The 26,128-nt window shown below is 40.6% G+C and overlaps 1 protein-coding gene across 4 annotated transcripts in view; it reads right to left on the bottom strand.

Moving 5' to 3' along the window:
* The window catches only part of CABIN1 (calcineurin binding protein 1), a 4,301,447-nt gene that overhangs the window by 86,345 nt on the left and 4,188,974 nt on the right, over positions 1 to 26,128 (bottom strand). For all 4 annotated transcript variants that reach the window (XM_044068841.1, XM_044068840.1, XM_044068839.1 and 1 more), the window contains one exon: positions 5,904 to 6,130. In XM_044068841.1, the coding sequence (XP_043924776.1) occupies positions 5,904 to 6,130 (227 nt within the window). The remainder of the gene's footprint in view (positions 1 to 5,903; positions 6,131 to 26,128) is intronic.

Raw genomic sequence — 26,128 nt, 5'->3', positions numbered from 1 at the left:
GTGAGGAATATGAAAGGGACTCATCTGAAGAGGAAGATGAAGAACCTTCTTCAGGGCCTAAACAAGCAGGCCTGGGACTCAAAGCTGGCAGACCAGAAGGACACTGTAAGGAAGTACGCCTAAGGGCCATAAAGGCCTGGAAAAGAGATTGAGAGAATGCCTGCCAATCAGGAATACCTTCTGAAGGAGCAGACAAATGCTTAGACTTCTATTTTTTTTTTTTTTTTTTTTTTTTTTTTAGAGACAGAGTCTGTGGTCTGGGCTGAGCAGGTGTAGGCCTAGGATCAGAGGACACCAGAGAATTAGAAGAGCTTTCCTCAGTTATGGAAGCTGCCATAACCCATTCAGGCAAACTGGTTCCCCCAACATCAGAAGCTGACGTTGCGGGTACCTCTGCAGACGTGCAGGCTGGAGAAACTAAGGTGGCGTCCAAAACGGTACCCCCGAAATTGCCAAAGCCATCAGACATACCTCAGCCCCTAGACTGGCAGCTGGTGGGACATCCGAACCCGGAGGGACAAGCACTTTTTCTGGACTTGCTACTTTGGCCTTCTTTCTTGACAGTTTGGCCGATACAGCAGGCATTGCTTCCATACCCAAAGCAAGTCCCTTAAGATGCTGGTTTTCCACAAATAAGTTTAGGGCTGTGAGACGGATGTGCAGAGTTTTAGGGACAAACGACCGGCAAATGGAACACGCTCTGTAGTTGTGGGAAGACCCTAACTAAAAGAGGCAGTGGTCGTGACTGTCTTTGTGCGGTTTCGACGTCCACACTTACATTTTCCTTTCCTATATGACATGGATGGAATCAGCTTAAGGAAAGAACAAAAAAAAAAACCAGCAACCAGAATAGAAAATGTTCCCCAATGAGGTACTTATCTTTTAGAAGACACTGGCATGGTGCAGAACAAACGAGCTGACATTTGACTAGCGGCAGAGAAGAAGTTTTGAGGTCTGTGCATGCATACATGTGACGTCTCATGCACAATACAGCAGCCAGGCTAAGCTTTTGTATATGGGCCGGATGTTCTGGTCACTTCAGGTGGAAGATCCCTCATGTTAAGAATACTGCAACATGAGAACAGAAGGACATATAATGATTTGGGTTCAACATCTAACAGTTTGGACATAATTCCTCTCCTTGTGAAGACTTAGCCATCCCTTGATAAATTCCCTCTGGGGATCTCGGAAGAGCAAATTATGAAGACACTAGGGCCATTCTGTCTGCTTTATAACAAGCAGCAGGATGAAGTGACAGCTGTCTGGATTTAGGAATGACTTACAAGTTATGTCACTTCAAAGGAACCCTGTATAAAGTGTATTTTTTTTCAGGTGGCTACAAGTTAAATACAGTTATAAGTATTTATATAAAGTATAAGTAAGTTATTAGCAGTAAGATAGTCCATATTAGACACTTATTAGACCCCAAACAACTGGATGTATTTCTGCTTCAGGCATGGAAGACTGAGTGTAGGACCTCGACATGTCCTCCCGCAAACAGACAAGCGCTTCTGTACAAGTACTCCATACAGCAAAGATCTCCAACTCTTTATTCCCTTTCTCAAAGGACAGTAAGCAGATGGGACTGAATGCTGATCCAATGACCTTTGTTGGTCTAATGAAGTGTGAAAATGAAATTCATCTGAGCAGCATTTAAGCACAAGGGTATACAAGGCCAGCATAAGCAAAAGTGACCAAACAAAAAAAGGCTGCCAAAACAAGGGACTCAGAAATTCAAGGATGTAATTGGTGTGGTAGTCAAGAAAAGCTAGCTCTATTTGCAGATGACATTATTTTATGCCTGACAAAACCAGAAAACGACATTACGGTGTTGTGGAACATTCTGAGACAGTTTCAAATCTTTTCAGGGTAGAAAATTAATGAAGCTACAAAGGCAATAGCAGTAAATTATGCACCCACAGACAAATTGGTTCAGCAATATCCATATTTATGGGGACGTGATAAAATTAAGTATTTAGGAGTATGGATTAAAAATGATTCTGGTGTGGCAGCTAAGGATATGTGGGAAGTGACTAAGCAAAAGGTAATACAAAAACTAAGAAACTGGAAGCTCTGTTATATGGATATGAATAGTAAGATACAAGGAGTTAAAATGTTTTTAGCCCCTTTACTGTTATACATAGGTCAGGTATATTTTTATCAACAAGAAGAGAAGCTGTGGATAACAATTAATAAAGAGATGAAGGATTTTATCTTGGAGGAGAAGATGTCAAGAGGGAAAAGCTGATTCTTCCAATAGAACAAGGGGGACAGGAATTGCCTGATTTGAAAGGATATTTCAGAACTACACAGTTAAGGCTCCTACACATTGCACAAACAGAAACCATTAATTCAATGTGGAAACAGATGATGATGAAACGGGGGGGGGGGGCGGAAACAGATGATGATGAAACGGGGGGGGGGCTCAAGAAACAAGGAGAGACTGAGATTTTGCATGTAGACCTTTAAGGAGAATAACAATAACCATATTTATTTATTTAGAGTTTGTTTACCAGGATAGCCCATTGGGCCAAGAAGAGCACGTTTTCAATGGAGTCCTGGGGAGAAAAGCTCCATGACGAGAGTATACAATGTAAACAATGCATTCACATTTTGTAATACTGCTGAAGAACGAAGGTATTACACAGTATAAAAATTACAGTTTACAGTGGAAATTCAGTTAGAAATAAGAAAAACATTAGTACATATTCAGTTAAAAAATATACACACATATACATCAGTTAAAAAAATAAGAAATACTGGTACATATTCACAAATAGATTTGTTAACACACTGGGAATATAACAGTGGTGGCAAAAGAGTTTCACATGCAATATAGAATATTATATTCGCAAAATATCAGAAAGTATTCTAAGAACTAAGCCAACACAGAAATGGAGAAAGGATTTTCTGCTGAAAGGGATGACTGCAACCAGGAATATAGAATATAGGGAAGAGGAGGCTAGAATTTATTGGTGAAAACTGGCAAAGGAACCAATGTATTGGGAGAAAATAACTAGAGAGGAAAAGGTAATAGAAAGGGAAGATGCCAATAATTTATTTGGACTGCAGGTTAGAGACTGCCTTCCCTATCAAGGACTGATATCACAGTATAGGCAAAGAGAAATAAATAGGGGGGTCCTAAATGAAAGACCAGCATTGGTAGAATTTTTAGTAGAATCTAGAACAGAAGCTGCTGTTAAAAAAGTAATAATTAGTAGAGCATATAAAATATAGCATGATAACTATAAAAAACAGTCAGAGGAGGTTAGAAAGGATTGGGAAAAAAGACTGGGTAAGCAATTCTCAGAGAAACAAAGGGGATATATGTTTGTCTCCCAAATACGCAACACGATCTACAAGATTTAGGAATTTTGTTTGGAAATGTTTACACAGATATTTTTAAACCCAAAGTAGACTCCAGAGAATGTTTTCCTCAGGTAGACAGCTAATGTTGGACGTGTAATGGGGAAGAATGAGGTAATTGGGAACATATTTTCTGGGAGTGTAATGAGTTGGCAGACTTTAAAGATTCCCTGCAGACTACTCTATAAGAGATACTGGGTGAGCAAATTGGTTCAAGTAGGAAAATTATTTTTCTGAGCTATGATACAGAATCAGAATTGTCTAGACATAGTAATGCCTTGCCGAGTCTAATTATGGTGGCTGCCAAAAAAAGCAATTACTGGAAAATGGAAATCAAAGTCTAAACCAACTGTACTAGAAGTACTGTATATAGTAACAGGGGTAAAACAACTGGAAATGAGATCTTTAGAAAAAGGCAGGAGCAAACTGCATAGGAAAAATGGGAACTGTGGGAACAATAAATACAGGGGAGGAACAAGGTTTAAAAGAAGGCAGGATGTGAATGAGCTATGTAACGTTTGACTGACAATGACTGGGTAGATTATAAATTATGTATAATGTTTGCAGCTAAAATTATGTCAATACAGTCTGTGATGTAAAATACTTGCAACTGGGACTGTGTCAGTATAGTTTGTTTTCATTTATATAAATGTATGATTACCTACATCATATGTGATAATTTTATAAAGATGCTTCTTGTTAAAAAAAAAAAAAAAAAAAAAAAAAAACAAAAGAAGGCTGAAACTTTCTCCAAGTCTGTATTCATGTCTGTGTTAGTTGATCATAGGGTGGGAGGCTGGCAAAATGGTTAAGGTGTTTACCTTACAGACACAAGGTGCAGGGTTTGATTCTCACATAGGGTAATTGGCTAGGCTTGAAATAACCCACAAAGGCATTTAGCCTAGTACTAATCTATGAACCTACAACCTACTACCGCAGCCGAATGCAACACTGATGAAGCTTAATGCAGTACCTTAAAATGCTTGAGACAATCTGCTGATTAAATATTAGTGGAAACTGACAATGGCTGACTGACACAGGCATCAGGGGTGCTGGTGATCATCTTATCAACAATTCTAGTGATACCACTACAATTTCACAGATGAGCAGCTATGAAAAGCCACAACTTCAATTGTTCCTTCCTCTGAAGTTTCTGTTCGACAAGCCCTGAAAGAATCTCTGAAGCAAAAGTGGTTAAAGTGGGCAACCTCCGACAGTACCAGTTTATTAGTTATGATAAAATATCACACTGTTTTCTTTTTTCATGCTTGATTTACTTCCTTGCCAAAGATTAGGAAGAATCTAGTCTTTTGAATTTAGCTCAATAACTTTTTTCCTGGGGACAATTTACTTGTAAGCCTTTTTCTTTTCCTTTCAGTGGCTTGGATGACATTTTACAAAACATGAAATAAACAAAAGGTTACCCAAACCAAAAATGGAGTGCAGTCGGTTCATGTCTCTCAAGGTTTCATCATGTCATCAAAATGAAAAAACACGCCACAGACATGTCAAACCAGTGGCAGCTTTTGATGATTACATTTCTATTGGTAGTGCACTAAAATTTTGGGCAGCCAAATGCTGATATAAAGTAATGTCTTATCTGTAATGAATGTTCCTGATGTGCATTTTTAATTTGTTCTTATATGTTTATAATATTTTACGTAGATAAATGTGTATCTGTTTAAATTAAATGGGCTGAGATTTTTAAGATATATGACTGAACAGTGTATAATGAAGTGAATGCAAGAATTTTATGGTTTTGAAGAAGTCTTTTGAATTTTCTCTGTGAAAAATGAAAACATTTAACTGTTTAATAATAAATAACCATTTAGTATTACATTTGGTTTTAACCTGGTTTGAAGTGTCTACAGCATTTTTTTTTAAGTTTTGACTTGCATCTTTTGGTTTCAGCATGTCATACTGAAGAAAGTCTTGAAGGCGGGGCAAATCCTGAGTGTTTCAATACAGTAAACTCCTCATATTTCTGAAAAATTGTGCAATTTTATTTGAAGTTAAAACTTTTAGTGGCTCTTACTTTCTTTTACTGAGTTGTTTTGTTTTTTCATAAAACCCAGAAATACTGGTACTATTTTTTGTGCCAAGCCAGAACAAGCACCAAGTAGAAGCCCTTGCGTACAGTATGTCATCCACTGTATATTAATGTATCAGTGGCTGCTACAGAACATGTGCATTCAACTGTAAGGAAGGCAGCAATACACAGCTAAGAAGTTGGCTAGCAGGGCCCTTGGCTACTGCTGTACACAGGGGCCTGGAGAAATCTAAATTCCCTTTGCAAACAGCACAAATAAGAATAATCACTGATACCATGGAAGGATGCAGTTTTTAATGCTCCTGTGCAAAAGATCATGCAACAACATGCAAAAAAAAAAAAAAACATATGCGTGTCCAATGTGTGCAGCTGCTGCAAGAGATTTATCCAGCGAAGCTACTACAGGTACATTATAAATCTCTGTTTATAGAGACTAAACCCAAGATTGGCAGAAAATGTCATAGTGCTGAAAGGGTTCCCACCTTACCTTCAGTTTTTGTTTGGTTTCTTCTGAAATGCTGCCCTTCGGAGATAGCAGAGTTGGTGTTGGTGGGGTCACTGTGATCTCTGGTGGAAATTTGGCTACTGATGAGGGAATAAATAACTTTGGCATATTAGGAGGGATGCGAGACTTTATCCGGCTGTTGTCTACAGTAGACTGTTGGCTTCCTAAAGAATGACCAGTAGACGTGACCTCTTGTGTTGAACTGGAGGCTGTTGGAAAGAAGACAAAGAGCAAAAACATAAAAAACCTGTAGTCCAAATGGGCAAGAGATATGAAATAATCTTGTGGTGTAGAAAGTAAACCTGTGGTGTGCATTTGTTTTAATTTTTTTGCCTAAATGAAATACATTACTGTTTTAAAAATCACAACAGCTGATGACGATAACAACAGGTATAATATGTTCAAATTAAGGACAGAATCCATAGTTATTTATGCAAAGTACATCTGTGTGAGGTCCTCACCATAACAGCAGATATCTGATACTCGTTTTCTGCTTTCACTTCTCCACATAAGAATAACATATTAGTCTTGCCTTACATAGCCAGACAAATTTATTTAGGCTGTGTGAGGACCTGGGGTTCACTCAGTAGCACTTAATTTACCAGCACTAGCCCCTAGGGGCAAAATACAGGCACCTATCAGCTATTGATCAGTTTCAGATCCAAGTCTACTAGTGAAGAACTAAGGAAAAAGCACAGAGACATATAACTTACACACACTTACAGAAAATGCTCAAACAAAAGCAGAGAAAAGAAATTTCATGTTTATAATAACAGTCAGCAACTCACTAGCTGTCCAACTGTGCCCCTATACAAGACAATGGGTAGATGACAATAAAGCACTCTCTCTTTACAAAGCAAGAACGGTGAAGTTACAAGCCAATTTTACTGTATGGAATCTTGTCCTAACAGCGAAAGCCCTGCACACTATCTGATGCAAGACCAAAAAGCTGGATACACACAAGGCATCCACTCATCGCAGAGAGATCCCCAAAGCTACTAATCACTTCAAATGCCATTCAAGCATTCATATGAGCAACTCACAAAAACAAAGACAGAACAAGTCTACACTGGGGAACACAGACGCCCATGACACTAAAGACAGAACAAGTCTACAATGTGGAACAGAGACGTCCATGACACTAAAGACAGAACAAGTCTACACTGGAGAACAGAGATGTCCATGACACTAAACCCAGGAAAATAGTACTGCTATGTTGAGTTCATTACTTAAATTCTTACATCTATCTGGTTCTTGGTCTCAGTTCTCTATCTAACAGTAGCATTCTACACTCTGACCAAAATTTAGGGGGTGGCAGTACTAGCCATTGACCCCTAAACCAAAGCAGTTGCAAAATCCCCTCTTTCTTTGGACAAAATGCACCCTTTACAGGGCTCTATAAAGCTGATGACTGAGGACCACACAGCCATGTGGATATCTACAGAGCTACAGCCCCACTGAAGACCACTGCAGAAGTGGTAGTAGTGATCTAACAATTATATGTATTAAAGAAAGGATTGGACATTTGTTGTACTGGTAACTTTGGTCTATGGTGAAGTTAAGTACAATTAAGATCCATTTAAGTTTGATGTTTAAGAATGAAAATGAGCATTATCTGCCTTAACGAAAACCATCAGCACTCATGATGGTAACAAACTCCTGGGTATCATTATGTGAGCAAGAAATAATACATTTACAACTGGCCCAGAACACAAATATTATAATTTGTGAAAAAAAGAACAGCATTTGATGATTAGCTACTTACAAAGATATTTAAGGGTTTTTATAGCCAACAAAGACAGTGTTATAACAGTATTATATCAAAATAACTACAAATTGAGCATGCTAATTCTGCTGTATGGCATCGAAACATACAGATAATGGCCAGATCTGTGCAAATTTGCAAAGATAAAAATGACAAGACTACATTTGAAGGAACCTTCCTCTTCCAAGACAAACACAGATTTTGTGTAGTACAGTATATTCAAAATAGGCTATAATGTCAGATGTGTCCAAAAACCATAAAAACTCCATCGCAGTCCCACCCTCCCATCTGATTTCTGAACACAGGTTGCTGGCCAAATGAAAATTTGTTATGTGGGTGAAGATGTTAATGCCGCTAATATGTTTTGCTAAAGAATGTATTAAAGACATGGGAGAACTTTTAGAAATTTTTAAAAAAGTGATTTATGAGGTAGGTGATATGTTAGCAACAGTGGCTATATCCCTTCTATACACAATGAAAGGTATAAGCAGGATATAGAATACTGGATTTATAGTCGCACTAAATGAAAGGATGTCAGAATACTAGCTATGCTGGCATTATACTGGTTTAATGGGCATTGTTTTCAAAAGATGAAATAAAGTGAAATGGGGTCCAGGATAACTCCCTTACATGCAAGTGTGCGCGCATGTGCTGTTTTGGGAACAACAAGAAGTATTTGAGAATTATTTATTCAAATTCACAGTGACATAATTGTTTTATTCACATTTTTTTAATCTGCCATAAAACATAAGCAGAACTAAACTTTTTTCAGCAATGTCTTAAAAGGTTTACATTTTATAAACTACCACAAAATACTACTTATTGGGTGATGAAGGACGTCACAATGCCAAGGAATATTTAATTTGTAGCTCTAAGAAACCTTTGAAAGACAAATAATAGATTACTGCACTGTAACACTGCTTAACCCCTCCCCAAGTGTTCACAAAAGTAGTCCGAATAATCAATTTATTACACTTAGTAAAAACACTAGTGAAGATTCAAAGTTTGAGGCAAAATAGTACAGTTTTGTACCTACCATAAATGTAGATGTTCGAGGATCCACATTGCTGCAGTCCTAACTATTGGGTAGTCCGCTGTCCAGTCGGCCCGAATACCAAAGTATATGGCTGACGTCGGTCAGGGCGCATTAGACTGACGTCAGTACGTCAGGGTACTAATGCGCATGACCGACGTCATATCCTCAGTCTTTTCTTGCCCCAGATGTCAGAAGACCCTGAAAAGATAAGGCCAAAACCAAAAACTCCAAACATACATGCACCAAAAATATGTACAATATATACAAAATTACCAGCATATAACCTCACCTACACAACCACCCCTAAACACAGAGGGAAGGAGGGAGGGTAAATTGGACTGCAGCAATGTGGATCCTCGAACATCTACATTTATGGTAGGTACAAAACTGTACTATGTTCTTCATTCCACATTGCTGCAGTCCTAACTATTGGGTAGAATCCCAAAGCAGAGGTAAGGGAGGCTGGCAAATCATAAGGAAGCAGGAACTGACAACATGCCTTGCAAAATAGCTGTGGCAAAACCAGCCCTAGACTTAGAGTAGAGAGGAAGGTGATAATGTTTAGAGAAAGTATGCACTGAACTCCAAGTAGCTGCCTCCAAAATATCCTTAGTTGCCACCCCCCTTAGAAATGCTGTTGAAGTGGCAGTAGCCCTAGTGGAATGAGGCCTAATCCCAGCTGGAATCTCCTTGCCATGATGGGAATAACAAAATGCAATGCAAAACCCAATCCACCGAGAAATAGTTTGTTTTGACACAGGCTTGCCCTGCGAACTCAAAGCAAAAGAAACAAACAACTGGTGAGACTGCCTAAAATCCTTAGTCCTGCTCAAATAATAACGCAATTGCCTGTGTACATCTAAAGTGTGCAAAATCTTTTCCCCTTTATTTTGGGGATCTGCATAAAAAGTAGGCAAATGAATAGTCTGGTTTAAAGCCACACTAGAAACCACCTTAGGCATAAAGGAAGGATTAGTACGTAAAGATACCCTATCCTTATGAAAAATCAAAAAAGGCTCTACCGCCATAAGGGCCTGCAACTCAGAAACCCTTCTTGCAGAAGTAATGGCCAACAAAAAAGCAGTCTTCCATGACAAGTATTTCAATTCAGCAGTAGCCGAGGCTCAAAAGGTTGTAGAGTAAGTTTCTCCAACACAAAATTGAGATCCCAAGCAGGAGTAGGAGCTCTACGTGGGGGTCTTATATTCTTTGCCCCTCTAAGAAATTGCTTGAACAAAGGATGCGAAAACAATGGTGGGTCACAATCATAGTGAGCTGAAATTGCTGCAGCATGAATCTTAATGGAAGAGAAAGACAAACCTTTGTCCAATAACTCAGTAAGATATTGGAGAGCCACACTCAAATTAGGCTCAGAAATCTCCAAATTGTTTGCTGCACTCCAAAATAAAAATCTCTTCCATTTTTCTGCGTACACTTTCCTTGTACTAGGTCTCCTGGCTTCCATAATCACATTTAAAACTTGTTGAGGAAGTTGAGACCTGCTGTCTTTCAAAACAGAATATGCCAGGCTGTTAGATGAAGAGAGTGAAGCTTGACATTGAGCAGGTGACCGTCCCTCTGAGACAACAGGTGTGGAATCAAGGGTAAAGGCCATGGAGGCTTCCTTACCAGACTCCTCAGTAATGGGTACCAGTGCTGCCGAGGCCAATCTGGAGCTATTAAAATCATCCATGGCTTGTCTTGTCTGACCTTTAGAAGCACCTTTGGGAGAAGAGGCAGAGGTGGAAAAGCATACACATGAAGATTTTTCCAACTGAAAGAAAGAGCATCCACTTTCCAAGCTGTGTGATGAAACCTCTTTGTGCAGAACTTTGGCAGCTGGTGGTTTAGTGGAGAAGCGAACAGATCTATGTCTGGAGTTCCCCATGACACTGTCATTTTTTGAAATACATGAAGATCCAGTTTCCACTCGTGGGGATCCATGATTTGTCTGCTTAACACATCTGCTAAGGAGTTCTGTGCTCCCGGCAGAAACCTTGCCTGAAGAGTTAGATGCAAGCAGAGCGCAGTCTCCCATAAAATCATTGCTTGCCTGCACAATGGGTAAGAATGTGTTCCCCCTTGTTTGTTGATGTACCACATGACAGTTGTGTTGTCTGTTAGAATCAACACCTGCCCTGGAAGAAGTAACTCCTTGAAAGCCATTAATGCAAACTGGACTGCTAACATCTCTTTCATGTTGATATGTAGATGCTGTAGTCTGGCAGGCCACTTGTCTTGTATCCACTTTCCATTTAGATGAGCTCCCCAAGCAACGTCTGAGGCATCTGTCGTTAGAATCTGACTCGCTTCTGGCCGGGTCACAGAGAGTCCCTTGTTTAGGTGACATTCCTGAGCCCACCACAAAAATTCCTTTTGAATGCAAGGTATTATTTGAATGACAGTGTCCAAATCCTGGCAGTGCTGTGTCCATACATTTCTGAGATACCATTGCAGCTTCCTCATATGCAGTTTGGCATTGGGAAGCACCAGAATACAAGATGCCATGAACCCTAAGGCTTGAAGGACTGTCCTTGCAGTCAGCCCGGACTGAAGAGATAGTTGATGGAAGTAACTGGAAAGATTCTTTTGTTTGTCCGGGGTTAAAAGGCCATCTGGGCTGCTGTATTCAGTCTCACACCCAGAAAGCACATGTCTTGAGAGGGTACTAGACTGGACTTTATTTCGTTCACAGAATACCCTAGGCATCTTAGCACTGCTATGACATATTCCAAATGCTGTAGAAGGTCTTCCTTTTCTTGAGCCAGAATCAGGCAGTCGTCCAAGAAAGGATAGATTTGAATTCCTTTTAGCCTGAAGTAAGCTATCACTGGAGCCAGAACCTTTGTGAATACTCTGTGCAGTAGATAAGCCAAAGGGCAATGCAGAGAACTGATAATGAGAATTTCCAGCTCGAAACGCAGATACTTCCTGCAACTTAGTCTTATAGGCACATGAAGGTAAGCTTCCTTGAGATCTAAAGTTACCATCCAGTGATCTTTGCCCAGCAGAGGTAAAAGCTGTTGTAACGTCAACATTTTGAACTTGGGAATGTCCAGATAAGTGTTGAGGATAGATAAATCCAAAATTGGTCTCCACGTGTTCCCCTTCTTCGGTACTAGGAACAGGCGAGAATAAAATCCTAGGCCCCTTTCTGGCACAGGAACTGGCTGAATGGCCCCTATTTGGAGCAACAGAGAAATTTGCTTGTGAGCCTCTGTTCATTGTAGAGGAGGAATGTCTGGCATGCCTTTGAAAGGAGGCAAGGTATGGAAATAAAACCTGTAACCGTGGTGAATGATATCAGAACCCATCTGTCTTGGGTAATTAAATCCCAATTTTCTTTGAAAAGAGACAGCCGTCCTCCCAAAGGTGCTGCCAGGCGAGAATGAACTGGCAGCTGAAAAGGCAGGTCATTGGGTCTGCTTACGAAAGGACTGACCCCTGCCCTCACCAGAAGTCTGAGCAGGGGAACTCCCTGTCCTAGGCCTAAAAGAACCTTGAGCTCTGCCCCTACCACGGCTAGACCTACCCCTAGACTGGGAATCATAAGCAGGATAAGTCCATCCCTTAGTAGGCCAATTTCTACTAAACTTCGGAGGCTGCACCTGCAAAAAATCCTTAACAGTTTGCATAGACTTAGCCTTGTCCTCCATTTTCTTTAAAACTGCTTCCACAGGCGAACCAAACAACACATCAGACTGTAAAGGAGCATCCAAAATCCTTGTTTTAACATGCTCAGCTAAATTCTGATCTCTCAACCAGGCGTGCCTACGAAGAACAGAACCAGTGGCAGCCACCCTCGAGGAGGCCTGCACAGCATCAAAACCACACTGCAAGGAATGTTTACCCACCTGTTCAGACACATGAACTAAATCCTGCAACTCTTTACACTCAATACCTTCCGCCAGAGCATCCACCTTAGATTTCAATTGTGAAAGGAGATAAGTCTGATATTTTAACATGTGAAACTGACAATTCAACGCCCTCATGGCTAAAGTGGAAGAAGTATACACTTTCTTTCCCCATCTATCCAAAGCCCTTGCCTCTTTATCAGGAGGGACAGGATTTTTAACAACAGAGGCCTTCACACCTTTAGGCCCCTGAGAAACAGTTTCCGGGTCTGCCCTAGGACTCTTAAAAGATACTTATGAGCTTCAGGCACCCTATAGTACCTATCCGGTTTAACTGGGGCAGGAGGCAAAGAATCAGGATTCAGGGAAGCCTCTGCAAAACATCTTCCACCACCTTCAGAACAGGAGGTATAGCTAAAGGCCTATGCTGGGGTAAAAACAAGAATTCCCTAAGCCTCTTCCTGGAATCAGAGAAATCTTGACCTTCCCATTTAAAATGCTCCCTCATGGAATGCAGAGTCTCTGAAAATGAAAAATCCTCAGGAGGAGAAGCTGAAGGAGTAGAATCATCCACATCAGAATCAGAATAAGGAGGATACTCCTGCAAGTCTTCAGCCGAAGACTCAGAATCCTCCGAACATTGCTCAAAACTCTCAAACTCAGGTTCCACCCTAGGCCTCTTATCAGGAGGGGGCATAGAACCTCTAATCATAGTAATCAAATCCTCTGCCATTTTAAGCATATGTTTCTTAGGCAAAGACCCTGAAGCACTAGGAGAAACCCCCACTGAAGCTAAACTTGGCCTGCCTTTCAAAGAAGCCTTGGAAACAGAAGGGGAGGCTCTAACCACCGTAGGAAGAGAGGGAAGAACAGCCACCTGAGAAGCCCCCTCAGCCTGGCCTACTTCCTGAGAGGATACATCCTGTAACAGTAAAGTCTCTCCCTGAGACTCCAAAGAAACTCCTGGCAGAACCTCCGGCTCCACTGAGCCTTCTAAAGAACCGACGTCTGGGACTGTCGGTTCTTCCACTCTAGGCTTTGCTGCTTTGTCCTTGCGCTTTTGGCGAAGCGGCCGGAGCATCCGACGGCATTTTATAATTACAACGCTTCCCAAAACTAACCTGGCACAGTCTAACCTTCTCTTAATAGTGCGTTTGTTAAATCTAGCACAAGAGCGGCATCCAACAACGTCGTGCTCAGGCCCTAAACAAGGTATACACAAAGTATGGTAATCCCTATGAGGTATCTGTTTCCCACAAGAAATACAGTTATTCACTTTTTCTGACATCCGGTTAAATACTGAGGCAAGAAAAAACCAAAATATTCCCCAACGGGGTACTTAGCCAACTTTGATTCGGTCTGAAACTCTGACTTCAGAAACTTTCAGAACGCCAACCTGCACTCGCAAAATTGCTTCTGCATCGGACCATGCGGCAAAAAAGACTGAGGATATGACGTCGGTCATGCGCATTAGTACCCTGACGTACCGACGTCAGTCTAATGCGCCCTGACCGACGTCAGCCATATACTTTGGTATTCGGGCCGACTGGACAGCGGACTACCCAATAGTTAGGACTGCAGCAATGTGGAATGAAGAACATCTACAAATGGGCCTGGGATTCAAAAATAGAGATCATTCAGAAAAGAGTGCACTGGGGGAGACAAACAGGACAGCTTAAGCAGAACAAATTAAATGTCACTAAAACAGAATTAGGAGAGTTAAACACGACTGTGATGTAGCATTTGTAACTCCTCAAAACAGTACCAGTGGCCATAGGCCTTGAAGTATCAACAGAGTCATAAACACACTGTAAACAATGAGTGATGACTTGAACAAAAGAAGTAATTAAATTATTTACGGCAGATTTTTCTTCACAAGAAGTTGTAGGTAAAATATTCCTCATACTTTCACAAATGTACACCACATGTGGTCACCCATTACCAAAGGTTCAAAAAATAGTTGCAAGAAACCAGACACAGTAGTCCACAAAAAAAAAAAGAACAGACAAAAGCATTACTCATTGTAACTGTTACACCTAGTGATTACAGGGTCGTACATACAGAGAGACACAAAGTCATTAATTATCAGGATTTGCAGGCAGAAACAAGAAAAATGTGGAAGAAAGACACCCAGACAGTTCCAATAGTAGTAGGAGCAATGAGTTTAATAAAAAAATAATCTAGAATCATGCTTAGATATGTTAGCAATACATGTCAATTTGTATGAAATGCAGGAGGAGTCAGCTCTGGGCACACTGCAGGTGCTGCGAAGAGCAATTCCAGCTAACATGATCAAAGACTAAAACAATACTAACTTTGTGAACTTTAGTTATGCCCTGACACAGGAGTGAGTCCATTCCTGTCATGGTATTAGTAACTCAAAAGACTTGGAGAAATTAAACCATGAGAGCAGGACACGAATATACTAAGTGTTCTGCAGCAGAAGGATTAACTAAAGCTACAGCTCTTGGATCAGGTTTGGAAACAGTGCATAAAAACTTAAAAGACCAAAAAACTTTATACAATCTATCTCCCTTTTTAGGGGCAGCTGGCTGTCAGGAAAACTGCAGACAGTAATACGCGCATTGTCCAAAGCTGACAAAACTGGAGGAATGGATGCAGGCTCTGGAAAATCTTTCTGTAACAGCGTGCAGTATTTTCTTAAGGACTGAGAAATTTCAGTGTTTTCTGACTGAAAACACTGGCACATTCTAGAAATGGTCTGAGAGAAAGAGACCCCCCCCCCCCCCCCCAACAGTGAGAGTCAGAAACTGAGCTCTCCTTTGGGTCTAAATCAGAAATATGAGGAGAAAACCTTGTATCTGCCCCTTCATCCTCCTGACCAAATACAAAATATTTAATCTCTTTCAGAACTGGAGGTATCCTTTTTTCTTTACAACAAGGATCAGTAGCCTGAATTAAACCCTGAGCCAGACCCAGTAAACTACTCCTGCCTAGGGAACTTTGAGGTGGAGTACACACATGTTTAGTTTTCTGTTTCCTTTTGACAGGAACAATGAGACCAACAGTGTTACTAATGGCGGCAGCAGCAGCTTCCCCAGGGATGAGTAAAGTACTCTGAAATCTTCCCTAAAAAAGAGAACACTGCTAGATTTGTACTACTAAGGGGCTGCTGGCAAGGGAGGAGGATTACACTGGCATGTATTTATATTCCACCTAAAACTGTGGGAGAAATAATCTGCTGTCAGCAGGGAATATTACTTATAGGTGTGGACTAGAATTTGATTTGCAGCAGTGAGGATGTGTCTGGTGGGTCCAGAATGGAAAATTTAACAAAGGAGGGTAATTTTTTTAAAAAATGTATTACGATATTTGGCATGAAAGATGTGAATTCAGCACTAGGAATTTGGAGTGAATTTACATATTATTTCCCCACGATAGAAAAACTGAACTAAGCTAGACAGAATTTACATTTCACAAGAACATGTGCATTTAATTGAAGGTCTTGATACGCACCCAGTAAGTTTTTCAGATCATGCACCAATAATAACTAAAAAAAAAACACAGGGTAATGAAATAAAAACGAGACACTGGCACTTATCCACCTATATGTTGAAAAGAGAAAAATTTAAGGAATGGGTAGTGGAGATTATTTAGGAGCTATTACAGAAGATAGAAATTTCTTCTGAAAATACAGCTAGGGAGTGGGATAAAATTAAAGTGGAGTTTAAAAATGGGGTGGAAATAAAAGGAAGAGAGACATGATTATAAAGTAACAAGAATTATTTAGAGGGACTGACAGATATTAAAGTATTGCAGAACAGGGATAGCAAGAAGAAGATCGACTGCAGAATGCTAAGCAGAAAAATAAGGCATTACCTCAACGATATATACGAGTTTAGAAAGACTGCTGTTAAGCAATTGTTTTTTATAATAACTCTAGCGCACAAAAACTTTTAGCACAACGACTCGGGCAACAGAAAGTAGAAAGGGCTGTCGCCAAGCTTCGGGAGCCTATAACGAGGTAGATAACAAGCAATGCTGTCGAAGTATTAGAACATTTCAGAAATTCTACGAAAGTCTATGTAAAGCAGAGAAATTTGGAAATCAAGAAAAGGTACAAATGGATATGTTTATGGAAGAATTAAATATGTCAAGGTTAGAGGTAGATGAGGCTCAATTACTAACAGTTGTGCCAGGAGGAGATGAGACAGAAAATGGTGATGTATAACCAATCCACAGGAAGGTCCCCAGGAATAGATGGTATTCCTGTGGAAGTTTGGAAGCTATGAGGGGAAAAAACTAATAAAGATCTGGAAGGTTTTGTTTAACAGTATTTTAACAGGAGAAGTACCAACATCCTGGAAGAAAGCTGTCTTAGTTTTAATACCTAACAAGGGTAATGATCCATCAGATCCAGCTTCATACAGGCTCATTTAAATACTAAACCATGACTACAAAGTGTTCATTTATTTATTTAAGTTTAATGATCGGGGAATTCCACTGGGCCATAAAGAGCCCGTTTTCAGTGGAGGCCCAGGGAGAAAAGCTCCAAATATTGCAAGTTACATATTACAAAAGAATAACAAAGATTTGTACAGAACAATTAAAACATTTACAGAAATATAATACATTATGTAATAAGTTTTAAGTGAGTTAACATTTAAACAGAAGGTTACTAGCCCTTTTGGAGGTAGGGTAAACTGAACATTTGCAGAAAAAGACATTTTTGTCAAATAAGCTCTTTGTAAGTAAACATTGAACAAGTAGCTACTAGCCCTTTGCAGGTTAGGTGGACCATTTTGCATGGAGACAGTACCAGAAAATTGGATTACAGAAAGTATAGTACATTAACTGTGGAGCTTTTCTCCCCGGGCCTCTGCTGAAAATTGGCCTACGTCCAGTCGGACAGTCCCGGTCAACAGATGTAAATAAATTAGATAGCAGAGAGAAAATCAGTCCCTGGTAGGGCGAGACTGTTTTAGGTTGAAATTAAGCAATATAATTGGTAAATGGTAATGATTTCAGGGTAGAAAGACATGGGGTGGAGAGGGGTTTGTGTTGCAGCATGACATGGGCACTCCCATTTGGCTGATAGATGAGAGAATAATAGTTGAGATTTGAAAATGGTATGGTTTAGAAGGCTGCGAAGGTGGGGGTTCCACTGCTTGGCTAAGGAGTAGGACAGTAGTAGGTGGCCAGGCGGTCATGCTGGTTTGTGGAACTGAAGGAGATTTTGGTTTGTGGATCTGAGTTAGTGGTTGGGTATATACGGTTTTAAGGATGTAGTGAGAGATGGGGAGTTTGTGGGTTTAAAAATGAGCTTGTGGGCAATGGTGAGTAGTAGGTAACTGAGGTAGTTGGGGAGTTCAAGCCAACTGAGGGTGAGAAGGGAGTGGCAGTGGTGGGATGAGTTTTTTAACTGAATTTTTGAATTGGATTCAAGTTTGGATCATAAGCCGAGGTGAACATTTGTGAACAGAGGGGCACCATACATCGGGGAGGGGATCAGGAAGGTGGATGCCAGGGTTTAGCAGGTAGAGGAGACCTATCTTTGGTGTTTTTTTTTTATTGCGGAGTGGATGTGGATATCAAATTTTAGTTCATCATCAATGATGATGCCAAGAAGCTTGGTGGTGGGAACGATTTCAAGGGGGGGGGGGGGTGTTGTTCTGGCTCTGTACAATAAATGAGATTTTGTCAATAATAGAGTTTTTGGTAGGGGAAAAGATCATTAGTTTGGTTTTATTTGCATTTAGAGCTAAGTGATTGGACTGCATCCAGGTTTCGGTTTTGGAGAAGGCTAATTGGGTTTTTGCAAGGAGCTCGGAGGGTGAGAAGGCTGAGCAGATGATAGTCAAATCAACTGCATATTGAATGACAGATGACTCTGGGATGGAGTGGTGAAAGTTGTTAATAAACAGGTTAAAGAGTGGAAGGCCAAGAATGGAACCTTGAGGGACACCTGTGGGTGTAGGGAGGAAGGGGGAGGTTGAAGTTTTCCATTGGATAGCCTATTGGTGGTTGGACAGGTAGCTAGAAAACCAGGCTATGGTGGAGGGAAGAGATGTAGGGTGGAAAGTTGGGATATGAGTAGGGTGTTGGAGATGGTGTCAAAGGCTTTTGACAAATGTAGGAATAGGGTAGATACAAATTTGCCTGAGTCTCTTTCAATGTTGATGGTTTCCAGAAAGGAAAGAAGAGCAGTCATGGTGGAGTGGCCAGGGTGGAAGCCGTGTTGGGTAGGGGAGAGGAGATTGTTTTGGGTTAGGTGTGTCATTAGTCGTACTTGGATGGTTTTCTCTATAGTTTTAGAAAGAGAGGAAAGGATGGCAATTGGCCTGAAGTTGGCGGTGTCAGTATTCTTGCCACCTTTGTGTAGGGGGATGATGCAGGCATGGCGCCAGATGGAAGGGACGTATGATTCTTGTATGGATCTACTTATAGGAAAAGAGATGGGATAGGTGATGCTGTGTGCAAATAGTTTGAGGAAGGTAGATGGAAGATTGTCAGGTGCATTGCGACAGGGTTTGAGTTTGAGGAGGAGTCTTTTTATAGTGCTTGTGGGAATGGGAGTAAGGCAGAAGGGTGTGGAGGGGGGTAGGTGATTGGGGTGGAGGTTGGGGTTGGAGGAGGTGGTGGGAAGAAGGTGGATAGTTTGGCTATGCAGTCTATGAAGAATGAGTTGAACTGGGAGGCTGTGTCAAAGTCGGAGAGGGTGGGATTAGGACTGGAGTTTTCTTTATTACCAGGGTGCAGAATTGATGAGAAAGAGTCCCACAATTCTTGGGGGTTTGTTGAGTGCAATGACTGGAGTTTGGAGTAGTAAGCTTTGCAATCTTTAGTTATTAGCTTTTTTGTGGAGTTTTGTAGACGCTTAAATTCTAAGAAGGAGTTTGTTTTTTATGTTTTTGATGCTGTTTCCATTTTTTGTCCATTTGTTGCATGGCTAGTTTATTTTCTTTTGATATCCATGGGCAGGGATTGGTTTTGATGCATTTGGTTCTCAGGGGGACTTGCTGGTTGAGGAGAGTAAGGAATGAGTGGTTAAAGTAGGATACGGCATCATCTAGTGGGAGGGTTTTTAGAGGGGACTAGTCAATGCACTTTAGGCATTCTGCGAAAGTTTGGGGATTGAAAGAGGAGAGGTTGCGGGTTTGAATGCAATGGTGTTGTTTTTGTACAGGAGATGGGAGCCAGTCAGCAAAGGCAGGTAAATGATCGCTGAGAGGATCTGGTATTATTACAGCTTTGGTGATTAGATTTGGATTAGTTGTTAGGATTCAGTCAATGACGGTTCCAGAGGGACCATCTTTATTTGGTCTGGTTGGTGAATGAATTAGTTGGGAGATATTGTATAGGTTGATAGTATGGGAAGGGGCATTAGAGTTAACAGTGGTCCAGTTGATGTTGTTATCACCAAGGATATAGGTTTCATTATTTATATGGGAGGAGAACGAGGATAGGATGTTCAAGTGTTTTGATGTTATCACCTGGGGGGATACAGAGGGCAGAGACACATATGGATTTGTGGTTGTTTACTTTTAATAAGCCTATTGTAAATTTAGCATTGACAAAGGTTGGAATTTTATTGGTGTAGGGAGTTATGGTATGGGAAGAGGAGTACATTATAGCTACTCCACCTCCTTTTTTGTGGGATCTGTCATTGCAAATGATTTGGTAACCTGGTGGTAGGATTTCGTGATCTTTTATGTAGGATTTGAGCCAGGTTTCAGAAATGGCAGTTATATCGGGATGGTTATGGGAGAGCCAGGCAAGGAGGTTACAGATTTTGTTTCTAAGGCTTTGAGCATTAAGTGTAGTGAGGTGAATGGACTTAGCTTTTGTGGGTGGAGGGAAGAGTTTGGAGACATTAATGTTAGAGGGGGGTCCGGGGTTAGGGTAGATCTCGCCGGCAAGTGAGAGAGAGAATGGATGGAGGAGTACAGTGCGGTAGTGTGGTGGGGATGGGTACTATGGGTGGAGTGAGACTAGTGATTTTTTGATATGACATTTAGGAGATGAGTGTAGGGGAGTGGGGAGTGAAGTAGCTTAGGTTTGAATAGATAAGTAGTGTTGGAACTGAAGAGTTCACGTGAGATGGATGAGTAAGAGGGGAGTGAGGCTGATGGTATGAAGCAGTGGAGTGTGTAAGTGAAATATGGTAAGGGTTGGGAAGCTGTGTGAGATAGCTCATAATGGAGAGAGCGATTAGTAGGGCTAATGGAGAAATTGTGACCGCTGATGAGTAGAGCATTGTAGGAGGGGTTGTGGAGTGTTTGGTGAATGTGAGGTTTAATAGGTGGGTGGAGTTTGGCTAAGGCTAATTGTGACTGGATTAGAGTAGGGTGGGGAGGAGATTGGGGATGTATAAACAGATAGTGGGGGTGGGTGGAATTTGGGGGTAGGGGAGCGGAGTGAGCCCGCAGGGTGAACGGAATGGGTAGAGCCAAGAAGGTGTGATTGTCCAGAAAAAATAATCAGTGACTGAGACTCTGAAGCTGTGACAGAGCTACAGCCAGAGAGTAGTTTTTTTTCTGTTTTATATTTTCTTTTTTTATGTTAAGATTTACTCAGTAGGTATCAAGGAAACTTGAGAAAAAGGAGGATAGGCAAGTAAAATATGAGTGAGTCCTACAGTCAAAAGGAACAGGCAGAAATTAAGAGAATACAAAAGTTAAAAGAAGCAGGCAGAAATTAGGAGAATTTAGACTAGGGAGATACTCTACTAGATAAGACTTAAAATAAGTTTACATGCAGCCTAATTTAAACACTATGGTAGTGGAAGAGAAAAAAGGTAAGGATAGGTTTATATCTATAATGGCTAAAAGAAAAGCAAACGTGGTGCCAAAACTGGCAGATATGTATCATTGTGGTTTTGTGCAGGGAAGGCAAACACTTGACAACATTAACAGAACATTGATGATCCAAAGGGAAGCAGAATGTATGAAAATGTCACTGCTGTTGGTGGGTCTCGATGCAGAGAAAGCATTTGACAGAGTAAGCTGGGTCTTTATGAGCAGGGCAATGGAAGCATTTGCATTTCCTGAAAAAAATTATAAGGTTGATTAAGAGGAAATATGACAGATTGGAGTTGAAAATTAAAGCAGGTGGGGTCCTCTCTGATAAACTATGCTTGAGCAGAGGTACCAGGCAAGGTGTCCTCTTTCCCTTTTGTTATTTGCATTATATTTAGAATCAGTGGCAAAGAAGACAAAGGACTCAACAAATTAAGGATATAATTGGTACAGTAGTCAAGAAAACACGGCTATTTGCAGATGATATTATTTTATACCTGATAAAACCAGAAAAGTACATTACAGTGTGGTGGAACATTTTGAGAGAATTTCAGATCTTTTCGGGATACAAAATTAATTAAATTAAAAAAGGCAATAGCGGTAAATTAAGAACCCACAAACAAATTGGTTCAGCAATATCCATATTTATGGAGACATGATAAAAATGAAGTACTTAAGAGTCTGAGTTAAAAATGATTCTGGTGTGGCAGCTAAGGATATGTGAGAAGAGACTAAACAAAAGATAACACAAAAACTGAGAAACTGGAAGCACTGTTATATGGATAGTAAGATACAAGCAGTTAAAATGTTTTTAGTCCCTTTATTCTTATACACAGGTCAAAGCATATTTTTATCAACCAGAAGGGAAGATGTGGATAGCAATTAATAAGGAGCTGAAGGATTTTATCTGAGAGGGGAAGATGGCAAGAGTCAAGTGGGATAAGCTGATTCCTCTAATAGAACAAGGCGGTTTGGGATTACCCAATTTGAAGGGGTATTTCAGGGCTTCACAGTTAAGGCTCCTATACGTAGCACAAGCTGAAACCTATAATTCGAAGGGGATGATAATGAACTGGGGGGGGGGCCCTCAAATAACAAGGAGAGACTGGGATTTTGGATGCAGATCTTTAAGGAGAATAAAAATAATCATACAGAATATTAAATTCATAAAGTATCAGAAAGTATTCTAAGAACTAAGCCAACATGGGAATGGAGAAAGACGATTCTACTGACAGGGATGACTGCAATTATGGATACAGACAATTGGCAAGAAGGGGCTAATATTTATTGGAGAAAATTGGCAAATGAACCAAGGTAATGGGAGCAAAGGGTTGGGAGGGTGGCCTAATGGTTAAGGTATTTGCCTTACAAACACAAGGTGGAGGGTTTGAGTCTCACAAGGGATAACTGGCTAGGCTTAAAATGGCTCACAGGGGCAGTTAGCCTAGTACTAACCTATGAACCTAAATGTTTCAAATAATTAGAGAGGGAAGGGTAATATAATAGGAAGATGCCAAGAATTTATTTGGACTGCAGGTCAGAGATTGCCTTCCCTATCAAGGCTTGATAGAGTACAGGCAAAGAGAAAAAAATATGGGGTCCTAAATGAAAGACCAGTACTGGTGGAGTTTTTAGTAGAATCTAGAACTGCAGCTGCTGTTAAAAAAGGAATAATTAGTACAGCATATAAAAATATTGCATGATAACTATAATAATCAATCAGAAGAGGTTAGAAAGGATTGGGAAGACATAGTGGATAAGCAATTCAAAAGAAACAATGGGAGGATACATTTATGTCTCCCAAATATGCAACAAAATCTGGAAGAGTTAGGAGTTTTGCTTGGAAATGTCTACATAGATATTTTTTATACCCCAAGTATATGTGAAGCAAATGGTGGTGTGATGGAGGGCTAACTGGAAATTTTTTTTCTGGGAGTGTAATGAGTTGGCAGACTTTAAAGATTCCCTGCAGACTGCTTTATGAAAGGCCTTTTGGCCGAGGCACTGGTGAGTGTTTTACAATGAAATTTGGGTCTTCTTTACTGGCCTTGGTGTTATTTTATGTTTTCATTTGTTTATTCGAGGTTTAACCCTCTATCAGAGATACTGGGTGAGCAAATTGGTGTAACTAGGGGAATTATTTTTCTGAGCTATGCTATAGGATCAGGATTGCCTAGACACTGTTTAAATGTAAACGTTTTGTGATTCTATACCACAAAAGCAAACCTGATGCTTTAAAATGTGCTTTGTCATTTCCAACATTACACAATCTCAGGGAGGAGGGAATAATATTAAACCATCCCATTTTCCTTCAAGTATGTGTAGCTCTGGAGTTAGAATATAACTAAAGGGGGTCTGAGAGGTTTGCCCCACTGATCTGGTATATTGAGGTATGCTATGCTATTTACAATAATTTGTGTGGTCAGCCAAAGGTGCTCAGTTAAATAAACCATGACATTTTAAAGGATGAAAAGATATGGCAGTTTACTTTGAACGGGCCAACAGAAGCCAACTATCCAGGTGGCAGAACACAAGAAGTTATTTCTTCTATAAAGCCTTTGCCACAATGGTTATTAATGTGCTAAACACTCAGGATGGAAAGAAAGACCAAACAACACTACTTTGCATTGAAAGTGATGATTACCCAAATCAAACTGAATGCACCTTTTGTGCAGACCCCATACGTTCATGTGACACAAGATCTGCCACTAAACAGTCATTTAACTTCTGCAAGGCTTCATCAAGTAGATTTGTATATACGAAGTTTAGTGACTGCAATAATGGGAAAAGGTTGGTATAAAACTTCCACTGCAGTTTGCCACATCAAATAAACATCTTACTGCAATGGGAGTGGGGGTCTTCCAAAGGTGTGGCATGTTTTTGTATTCTTTTTCTTGCCCAGTGCTTGCCCCTGTCACAACCATACCCACTTATTACTCAGTTCCCAGGCAAGAGCAGTCGCCATACAGGCAGCCATTTTCTGGCTCGAACACCTCCCTTAAAGCCAGATATCATCATTTACAGAAGCAAAGGTGTGCTATGCTTTCCCCTACAGACTGTGTAGTTTCCTGAAGGCTATCATGCAGGTATGTCTTTGCACAGTCAGATGAAAGCTACCCCTCCTGGCATACTCTTGACAAGCTGTGCATCAACCTCTCGTATGTACAAGCACTGCAGTGGACAGCAGGGCCTTCCTCCTCTCAAAATGGGTGAGTCAGCACTGGACAATCACAAACATCCCCAGCTGAGAGTTCCTCCAGCAAACGGATCACAAATTATTCTCAGGTATTCTGGGCCACAGAGTTTTACTTCTCTTCACATGGAAACAACATAGAGGTGATACATTTTGATGGCTTTTGCATTCTTTAGACAAAGGGACATACCTTTATTTGAAAAGGTAAACAATGCTCTTTTTATTTCTGAATACAGTTTTTGCATTTCTTTAAGAAATGCTTTCAAACCTGAATCACAACTGGTGTTTTCTTAAAGATATCTATACAACCAGTGAAACTCCTGGTGCTGATTATGCCTTTGTAGTAATTGCACGATGCTCTGAAAGGTATCAGCTGTTAAATTCAAACTGAATATCATTATTTTATATCTCCATAATCTCTACTGTGGTAAAAGGTTGCAACGTTCCTACTTTCAAGATGGAAACAAACTGTCTGCATACTGATTCAAGACCCAGTTAATGAAAATCACTGCATTGCTCATTCCTAGAGTGGTTGTTAACTCATTTGTACATGCCAGAGTTTGCACTAATGAGAATGGAAATAACTCAGAGCTGGCAAAGACACAAGCACTGCTTAGAACTACTGCACAAAAAAGCTCAGATGAGTAAAAAATATGTACCTGAACACTGACTTTGAGAATTCAGTTTTGCTTTTACACATTTAAGCTATTAACTGTATTAACAGATGCCTGCCCATTCAGTAGCATGATTCATTAAAGCAGCTCAGATCACAGTCTGTCAAGTTTAGCACATCCCAAGTGCTGCTGGCACAATATAAACAAGTTGTCTGCACTAGTGTTCCCAGTGTAAGCTGTCTGCACTAGAGATGTTCTCCTATGTCACTGTAGCAGTATTCTTACTATAGGGATCTCTCGCCCAGAGCAACCTGATGTTTGGTCAGTATACCAAAGCCTTATGATCTTGTATGAGCTGTATGTCACACATACTCCCCACACAGGACAAGAGGCATAAAAGTGACATATGAACACAGATGCCCAGAATTTCTTTCCGCCAGTCCTAATACCATTATTGCTCGTTGGTCTTAACACCTTTTTGCTGTTCTGAATACTTATCCATCAAATAAGTGCCCTGCTGTTTTTTTTTCTCTTCTTTGGTCTTCTATTTTATTTTGCTTACCTAGAGTTCATGTCATCCAAGAAGGGAAAATGTCAGTGTAGGAGGCAGATTCCCCATAAGGATTGTCAAGAACAGTGTCTATTTTGTTTGGGTGCTTCCTGCGACCATGCCTCTTGTAGTATCTGTATAGTATTTGTACCTAAGACACTCAGAAGCCATTTGTTTTCCCCGGCCATTTATCTTGAAAACCAGTGGCTTAAACAGTTCGCCTACGGTAACATGGCAGAATCCATTAACCCTGAAATACTCCCACTGGGTAAGAAAAAGGCCAAGAAGTCTTGGCTGGATTCTTTAGCTGTCCAGCCTCCATCAGACATCCCTCTATAAGTGGGCAACAGCTCTGTAGGCTGTTCGGTGTCGACAGTGGATTCCTCTGCTGTGACCCCCATTGGAGGCCAGCACGGATGCATCTTTTCACACATCC

This window comes from Protopterus annectens, chromosome 4.part0 (genome assembly GCF_019279795.1).
Source record: "Protopterus annectens isolate FY-2018-M chromosome 4.part0, PAN1.0, whole genome shotgun sequence".
Classification (NCBI taxonomy): Eukaryota; Metazoa; Chordata; order Ceratodontiformes; family Protopteridae; genus Protopterus; species Protopterus annectens.
Note: the sequence above shows the minus strand (reverse complement) of the source record. Positions and strands in the feature narration are given on the sequence as shown.